This window comes from Syngnathus acus, chromosome 10 (assembly GCF_901709675.1).
Source record: "Syngnathus acus chromosome 10, fSynAcu1.2, whole genome shotgun sequence".
Lineage (NCBI taxonomy): Eukaryota > Metazoa > Chordata > Actinopteri > Syngnathiformes > Syngnathidae > Syngnathus > Syngnathus acus.
This window is the reverse complement of record NC_051095.1, coordinates 19677806-19687356: the sequence shown is the minus strand read 5'-3', so window position 1 is coordinate 19687356 and position 9551 is coordinate 19677806. Positions and strand designations below refer to the sequence as shown.

Genomic DNA, 9551 nt, shown 5'->3' with positions numbered 1-9551 from the left:
TTTAATGTATGCAGGCGTAAAGCATTAAATGTCGGTAATGACGCTGTAGGGCGACGTTGTAAATGTATATCTTTTATGCAGTTTTGACATTTTTGTTAACATGCACATTACATTTGAGGTCAATATTTATTGTTGAATACTATAAATAGTTTGAGATTGAAAGTGACAACCAAATTGGCTAAAATGGTCTGGAGCCACCTTTTTTTAACAGGGGCGGGTCAGATCAACGCGTACCCTCGCCGGGTAATTTAGTGTAGTTGGCTATATTGAACATTATCTGATGCGCTTGCTGCGTGTCACTATAGCACAGCGGTTGAGGCTCTGCCAAATAGATAACATGGGAGCAACTTGACATGTAACACCGGCGCAAAGGTTTGCAGTGCTGAGGATATGTGGAGCCACAGAACGAAGTTATTTCGAAGTACCGATGGCCGAGCGGTTGGGCACGTTGACGGTAGTGTTGGCTCGTGAGTGAACGATTCGTTCAAAAGAACGAATCTTCACAGTCAACAAGAGTGAATGAATCACTTCCTAACTTGATTGATTGGTTCTTTTTTCAGTTCATATGATTTCAACTACCGTATTTTCCGCCCTAAAAGGCGCACCTAAAAACCTAAAATTTTCTCAAAAGCCGACAGTGCGCCTTATAGGCCAGTGCGCCTTATATATGGATCAACTGATGAATTTGTTGATCCATACTGGTTGTACACAGTGCTCTGCCAAAATGTTTCAGTACGTTTTAGTACGACTAGTAAATTACAAGGTCGCATCGCTTCCCAGCATTACGGCAACTGTAGTCAGGGGGCGTCACCGAATAGCTGTTGTACCCGCGAGGCTATTTCATGTCAAAATAGGCTGCTCTGTTAATGTTTCGAGTAAATCTACTGATCGATATGGAAGGGAAACATAGGTAAGTAGTACCAATGCGTTAGATCGAACTTTAGTCAGTTCCGATCATTTTATAGGAGATCGTTTGAGAAACGCGATTGTTTACACTTTGCTGAGGCTCATGGGAGATTGCGAGCTGAGGCTCGTGAGACTTTGCGGATGGCTAATGCTATTGCGATAGCTGCTATACGTACCAGGCTATTTCATGTCAAAATAGGCTGCTCTGTTAATGTTTCGAGTAAATCTACGGATCGATATGGAAGGGAAACATAGGTAAGTAGTACCAATGCGTTAGATCGAACTTTAGTCAGTTCCGATCATTTTATAGGAGATCGTTTGAGAAACGCGATTGTTTACACTTTGCTGAGGCTCATGGGAGATTGCGAACTGAGGCTCGTGAGACTTTGCGGATGGGTAATGCTATTGCGATAGCTGCTATACGTACCAGGCTATTTCATGTCAAAATAGGCTGCTCTGTTAATGTTTCGAGTAAATCTACGGATCGATATGGAAGGGAAACATAGGTAAGTAGTACCAATGCGTTAGATCGAACTTTAGTCAGTTCTGATCATTTTATAGGAGATCGTTTGAGAAACGCGATTGTTTACAGAGGGCTCGTTGGTTATTGGCTAGTGGATGCATACCGCAACCCTAGTCAACCTCAGTTTGATGCAGTATAGCTTCTATTTTATGCGCCTTATAATCCGGTGCGCCTTATATATGGACAAAGTTTTAAAATGGGCCGTTCATTGAAGGTGCGCCTTATAACCCGGTGCGCCTTTTAGGGCGGAAAATACGGTAGTACATGTGTGAGTTACAGCAAAGGCGTATTAGCATTAGCACAACTAGTGGTAGCGTGTCCACCCTGAGACTGGAAGGTTGTTGGTTCAAACCCTGTCCGGGTCATACCAGACTATAAAAATGGGACCCATTGCCTCCCTGCTTGGCACTCAGCAGTAAGGGTTGGAATCGGGGGGTTAGATCAACAAATGATTTCCGAGCGCGGCGCCGCTGCTGCTCACTGCTCCCCTCTCCCCCAGGGGATGAATCAAAATCACACGAGGATGGGTTAAATGCAGAAGACAAATTCCACCACACCCAGATGTGTGTGTGACGACGATCATTGGGACTTTAACTTTAAGTTGAACACAATAGCACACTGCTTAATCAGCTTTAATAACAGTTAAGGTGAAAAGACAATGGAATAAACTGCCTGGTCCAGAACTGAGATGGTGATTGTTGTTTCTAACATGGATTAGAATAATCCCATTGAAATTGTTTGTCACTGATACTTTAGGGGAAAAAGCATAAAAACTCCTATAAAAATATTTACAAAGAGTAAGAAAAAATGCAGTTGATAACAAAAAATTCCACCCATGAACACAAAATCTTCTAAACTCCCTTGGGAATCCACCAACAAGTGATGCGTTCCTTGCTTCATCTGATTTTCTCCAGGGTTTCGACAATGCTGGTGGCCTTGCCACACGCAAACAGGCAAGACCCAAGAGTTCACATCTGGGATCTTTCAGGGCTTCCAGAGTTTCAGGAGGCCGTCTTCGCCATAGGTGCCGATGAGGTTCTGGTGGGGGTGATGGGCAATGCCGATCACGTCCTTTTCGTGGACCTGAGAGTAAGGATGGGTTAAGTGTGGTGATGAGCACTTTCTTTTCCACAAAAAATACTTGGCCGCTCGTGCTTCGTACCGTCAAGGTTCTCTCCAGCTTGCCGGTGACGGTGCTGAAACAGTAGAGCACGAAGTCTTCGCCCACGCAATAGATCCACTCGCCACGTGGTGACAGTGTGCAGCACACAAAATCACCTCCTTCCCTCTTACCTGAACTGAAACTCCTCACGATCTGCAATGCATCCAAAGTTATGACATTTTATACATACATAAAAAAACACACTCGTAATGGAATGATAGATAGGCCAATTGAATCTAGAACATAACGCAACAGCCCCACTCGGTTTGTGCTGATGAAGAAGCTTTTTGTTCTACGATACACAACAATGACATCTAGTGAATCTTTCCGGCACAACACCCACTGACTTGCTCAGTCAAGTTGGCAGAGTGCAGTTGAGCGAAAATTGGGTGTGCGTGCACACGTGTGTGTGTGTACCTGTCCCTGCATGTTCATGATGACCACGGTGTTGGAGCGGTTGCACACCACAAAGTGTTCTGGGTTCTTGGGCAGCAGGAGGACGTTGTTAACGGTAATGTCGGTGCCGGCCGACGAGCCAAGCGGCTTGAAGGTGCTGCTGCATTCTGTTGTCTTCACATTCCATACCTGAGGTACATAAGAAGTCAGGTTAAAAAACACACACTCACACACCGAAAAACAAACGATATGCGGCAGGCACACCTTGACCGTTCCGTCGGAGGAGGCGCTGATGATGTGGTGGCCGTCAGGGGTAAACGTGGCCTCGTTGACGAACGACGAGTGACCTCGGAACTCCTTCAGGGACTTGCCCGACTTTAGCCCATGGATCCTAACAAGAGAAATAAATATATACTAGTTATCACAACTATAGTATTTTGTCACTTGTATTTTTTTTTTATTAGTAGCAATGTTGCTATTATTCATATTCATTTATTAATTACATTCATTATTTAGCATTCAGGATACAAAATTAGCACAGGATATAATGCACATCTGGTACATTGGCATATGCATTAAAATCAACAAATGTGACGTAAATACTAGAGCTGTGCACAAATGGGCACATGTTCACTCGTGAGTGGGTGGGTAGGCAAATTAATAATCGAATTATAATTTGCGAATTTGGTTGAAATGACGTGACGTCACCAGAACTGTCGTTTTACTTGCATGTCCATTGAATTCCTTTGGGATTAGTAAATTTGGAACATTGTGTAAATATAGAACATTAAATGTGACATCAGTAATGCTAGATTAGAGGTGCATACACACATATACTGTCAAGATGGCACAATACAGCGCTATATAAATATGATCTTTATCTTTCTTACAGGATTAAAATATGGCACATTAGAGGTGTACAGACAGTAAATAGAATGTAGGATACATTAAGTGCATAGACAATTTCATATGATATTTATGTTACAGTGAAGGTTCCGTCTGACTGAGGAGGCTGGCAGAGGAATCTTCTTACCTGATTGTCTGGTCAAAGGAGGCGCTAAGGATCTGGCTGCTGTCCTTGCAAAAAGTGAGGCAGGTGACTCCTTTACTGTGCGCGCGTTCGAACCTCCTTAAACACTGCCCGCTCTGGATCTTCCACACCTGCCGTCACATTGGATGCACAGAGACTGTCAGCCATTTAGAGGCACGCACGCACATACACAAAGGCATACAAAACACACCTTGATCTTTCCGTCTTGGGCACCGGTGGCCAACATCTCCGTGTCACGACTGAAGCTCATGCACAACACGGCATCGTCCATCATCATCATGTTATCCTGAGCCTGGTACTTCAGATCCTTAAAGACACAAGACAGTACTGGCAAATGAGGTGAACATTTCTTACAACACATCCCCTTTTAAACACCTTGAGCGCTGTTTTCATTTACCTTTCTGATTTTGCCCGTGGTGAAGTTCCACACCTCGATGAAGCCGTCCACAGAGCCAGTCACCAAGTACTGCCCGTCAGGAGAGAACCGGGAACATTCCACGTGGGATTTTTGGCCAAACTGTAAAAGAAATTTGATGTTGTGAGCCTCACATGGAAATAATCCAAGAGGACACTGGTACAGTCAAAAATCCGGCGCTACCTTGATGAGCTTGCTGAGTTGCGTGGGGAAACGCTCTTCTTCGACATCTTTTACGGCCGCTTTGCCCCTGAACAAGTCGATGGTCATCCCGGGGGGAAGAAGACCCTGATGCTGCTGCCACTTGAGTGACTGCTCACAAAAACAGTAAAACAGTAAAAACTACAACTATAGTGAAAAGTATGGCTGAATGATTCCGCTATTCCTTTTTGGGGGACCTTTTATTTTCTCAACTAACAAGTAATGCATCAATCTGTATTATAATGAACACTAACAGAGCTATTATAGATAATTTAACCAGTTGGAGACATTAGATAAATCAAAAGTCCCAATGCAATCTTCCAAATTAAATCTTAATAAGGGTTTTCCATATACACGCATCAAAATATATTCACTCAGCGAGTGCAGCAGCACAACACACTCAGGTGCAAAATGAATAGGGCAAGGTCAGTCAGAAAGATGCTTGAGACTACTTCTGTTGAATCTCAGCAAACAGTCCTCAAATATATATAACAAATAAACAAGTTACTTAACAAAACATATTGCTCTATCTTGTGATTGAATCGTTTTTTCCCCCAACCCTGTCTTTCCTCTTGGCTAGTGCTTAATTAATCATGAGTCTGTATCAACATTAGTCCGTGTGGAAAATGACCACAAATAAATCCCAAACTATAGCGAATAACATGCGACAAATGAACAGGTCTCGTTGGGAATTACTGAGTGCCGGATATCATCGTCATCACAAGTTTGTTAAGCTATCACGTGCACCAGAAGCTGCGATGCAATTGGATCACCTGGCCCAGCAGAGCCATCAGACGGGATGGCGGCACCACGCTGACCTCTCCTGCCAAGGCCTGAGCGATAGCCGCCCGACGCTTCTCCTTGCTGCTGCCATCTGGATATGCCTGCAAACCAACTCATTAGGATCATGCTTAATGAGCCCCGAATAAGATGATTAATAGAATGACGACAAAATGAGACTCCCTCACCTCACGAGGATCAAAGTAGGAGCGAGCCAGCAGGTTCTCCAGGTGGATGTACCTCTCCGGCTGGGTCTGTTTCAACATGATCATTGGGTCCGTTTGCCTGAGGAGGGAACGCGCCGCACCCAACTCTCTCAGCTCTATGAGCTCCAGCACAACCTGTACACAATACACAGGAAGAAATGTCAATGCCATGCTCAGGCCGCGGGCGAAAGAGCGAAAGACAGAGAGAGAAAGAGACAGAGAGCGAGACATAGAAAAGCAAGTGAGCTGACCTGCTCGTAAAGGTCTACGAGAGTCTTGTCGGGAAGCTTGAGGGACTGGATGGCCTGGAGGACAGTGTCCCAGTGGCCGCTGTTGATGTCTGCCACAAAGCTCTCAATGCTGTCCACTGTGTTTAGTGACACGGTGGTCTCCTCTTGGAGGGTCGCGAGCGACCTGTGCAGGTTGTTCTCCTTCAGGTACTGCATGATGAGTCGGACCACGCTGAAAGTGACATACTAAGTCAGGGTGGTCAATTTTACAGCGAATAAACTATAGTATCTTTTGATTTTTAAAATGGACAGAGGCGCACAGGTCACTCACAGAAGTAAAAAAAAAAAAAAAGGTTAAATGTACAATTAATGTATGTACAATTATTTATTTTTATTAAAAAAACACTTTTACACTTAGAGTGGGTCTTGACTCAATTCACGTTCAAAACACTCATATGGTAAACAATGTATCCCCGTTCTAATGAATGGAAACGCCATTAATCTGCTCCAGCATCCGAACAGAAACCACCAAAAATGTTTGTGATGGTTTTTAATGAGAGAAAATGCACCCCACATGAATGTACTTTGGATTTTAAAAAAAATCCATCCATCATCTAACCACCCACCCAATAAAAGTAAAGGTAATGTAATAATACCCTGGATGTGGGCAAGGAGAGCCCCACTTAGCCGTCTATTACATTGATTTGACATAAAAGTAATGAACTTGGTCACGGAACAAAACTCTTGTCGTTATTACTGTAATCGACAGTAATAAGAGATTTTCCCAGTAATTCTATTTCTGCCAGAATATGTTTTAAACAAGTACTTTGGTACACAGCTTGGTGAGTACATTTGTCACCGCTGGTTATCGAGCCGTCATTTGTTCCATTTTGGACGTTTGTTTGCATCCCTAGCGCTTGACTTCACGGTTGCAAATAGCACTAATCTGGCCCACGATGAAAACAAGTTAGGAAAGCCTGCTCTGAAATATACTAGCATATGCAAAATATTTTTTTTTTACGCCTACTTTAGTTGCTTTAGCTTAGCCCCGGACCGCTCACGCTAGCGTCGCCAGAGACTGGCCTCGCATGCCTGGACAACTGACTGCAAGTAAACGAGAACAGTAAGCAAAAGAAAGGAGGGGAAATATTTCGTGCACTACACATGCCAAATGTCAAGGATTTGTTTACTCACTCTGCCGATTCAATCTCCAGAGACATATTTAATTTTGTAATGAACAAATTCAACAAGAAACAACCCGCTACACAGTAGCTGGTAACCCGGAAGTGGACTAAGAAGCGCGTCTCCTCTTGGTGGTTAATGGTCGTTTGCAAATAGCGTGCTGCTACCTACTGGTCAATTTTGGTAGTGGAGCAATTTTAATCTACGAATAAGGGCGAGTTTATTTATTTATTTATTTATTTATTTATTTATTTTTATTATAAAACAGAACCAACCAACAAAGATCAGGATCATTTGGAGAAATAAACTAAATTAACTATTACGTCATGGATAACGTTTATCGTATTTAATGAGATCAGGGATAAGCAACTTAAATGACGGAGAGGGCTACAATTTTTCATCAACGCTTCTCGGGGCCATACAGGACCACACACTTCCTAATCAGCTGTATGACAAGATTCTATTTTAAATATGGACAAAATACATGCACGTTTTTTTTTTTTTGTGAACCAATGCGCATTATGTTACCTTAATATATTGTATTTCATGTTTTTTCAAAGCATGTATAGAAGATACATCTGTGACATTTTCTGTGTGAGAAGTTGTCAATGTCAACAAATACTGTTTAAAAACAGGACTCTGGTTCGCAATTGTTCTCATACTAATAAAGACAAGACTTCTGCATGACTTCCTTGATAGATCGTGTGTAGTTCTTGATGAGCGTGAGGTGTTGGGACAGAAGTGTCAAAAGCATTGCACTCATAATATGTATTTAAGGAGGACTCCAGATACATGTGTAAAAAAAAAAGACTTGTTCTAGTACAAGTAGTGATTCAACTCCACAAAAAAAAGTATACTGTAAAATGTTTTCAATCCGTTTTCATAATTTGAACATAACTGTTGTCTTCATTTACATATGACTATAATCTCTGCCGCAATCATCATAATTATTCAAGTGCACCAAAACAATCCCAATATCCATAAGAACAACAACTCACATCACCATGCATATCTTGACGCTCACTCACCAGAACAAGTTAATAAACGATTTATTCTGATGTGAATCACGATAAACCATTTACATACGTATGTCAGCAGACCAACCACCGGCCACATAACAATAATTCATAACACCATAATGATAATTAAAATTACCATGAAAATGATCTTCTTGTCACCAAATACAGATTTCATAGTAGGATAAAAATCTCCAGTCATGATAACAATGACATAATCATTACAATCAACAGTTACAATAACAATCCTTCACATCACCAGAAGAATTATTGACTTTGTACGTGTCACCAGAACAATCATTCATATCATATCTACAGTCACAATAATAATCATTCGGGTCATCACAACATCACTACATAATCATCAACCCCCGCAAATAGCGATTTTTAGTGGTAATGTATGCTGAACCATCAGTTCATCACAGCTGTCGTTGACATGTGCATGCAGCAGGGGACGCTGCGTGCACGCATCCTACCTCTGTTCTCTGAAGGTCTTTCAAGGTTAACGTGTTTTGATGCTCGGAGGTGGGAAATGGTGACGTCATCCGCAGTTTGGGTGAAGAAGAAGAAGAAGAACAAGAAGAAGAGGCGGTAGCGGGATGGCATCAGGTTTGATTTCACCATCTCCCAGCAGGACAAAACATTGAGGGGCTGCCAGGAGAATGGTGGTGGTGGGATAAAAGCGAGAGCTTGAGGGGAAGAGGAAACAAAGGCAAAGGCCCGCAGTGAATTTCATCAGGGGTGGGCAAATAGTTCAAATTTATAGTTCAAGGGCCACATTAAAATTTTAAAACAGACAGATTGGCCAGGTTATATGTACTAGATGATGTTAATTGACCAATTACTGTTTATTTTAGTAAACTCACGTTTATTGTATACAATACGAGACTTACAAATTCATTGTGCTGCAACAATGTCAGGAACACAAACCTTCATCCTATTTCCTGTGGACGAAATGTGAAAAAGCACTACACCATAGAATAAAAGAATCATCCATTATGTGTTTAGGTGTCGCTTGTAGTTCCATCACAGCAGATTTGAATCTTTCATATTGAAAGGTTTTGGCAAAAGTCAGCCTCTGAAGCCAGTTTCATTTGGCAACGTGAAATTTGGGCCGCATGCTGATCAGGAATAGACCCACAAAAAAGTCTCAAAGCAAGCATACAGGCAAGCATCGAAATACAATTTCTCCGATTTTGGACTTCTTAAGGAAATGAAAACATTGTTACCGTATTGTGATTTGATTAATACTTTTCGGGCTATGACTTACTATTCGCTTGTGAGCTGCTCCATGACACTATATACGTACGTACCTTCCATTAAATACAAGCGAGGGTTCCATAGTGTAGTGGTTGGTGCTCTGGACTCTCACCCCAGCGACCTGAGGTCAAATACCAGTGGGACCTAAAATATTTTATCCTGGAAAAATTTGCAACATAGTTGCACGTGTGCTGCCCCATAAAACCATACACCTCCCGAAAGC

The 9551-nt window shown here is 42.3% G+C and overlaps 1 protein-coding gene across 1 annotated transcript; it reads right to left on the bottom strand.

The window, feature by feature from the left end:
- Window positions 1–2043: 2043 nt before the first annotated feature.
- smu1a (SMU1 DNA replication regulator and spliceosomal factor a) lies at window positions 2044–7189 on the bottom strand. The gene is made up of 12 exons (XM_037261164.1): window positions 7065–7189; window positions 5892–6102; window positions 5623–5775; window positions 5428–5538; window positions 4637–4765; window positions 4436–4555; window positions 4229–4345; window positions 4021–4148; window positions 3252–3378; window positions 3009–3176; window positions 2592–2744; window positions 2044–2512 (listed from the first exon to the last, which is right to left on the bottom strand). The coding sequence occupies exons 1-12, from the start codon at window positions 7088–7090 to the stop codon at window positions 2414–2416; spliced, it is 1542 nt and encodes a 513-aa protein (XP_037117059.1). The 5' UTR covers window positions 7091–7189; the 3' UTR covers window positions 2044–2413.
- Between the last annotated feature and the right edge of the window lie 2362 nt (window positions 7190–9551).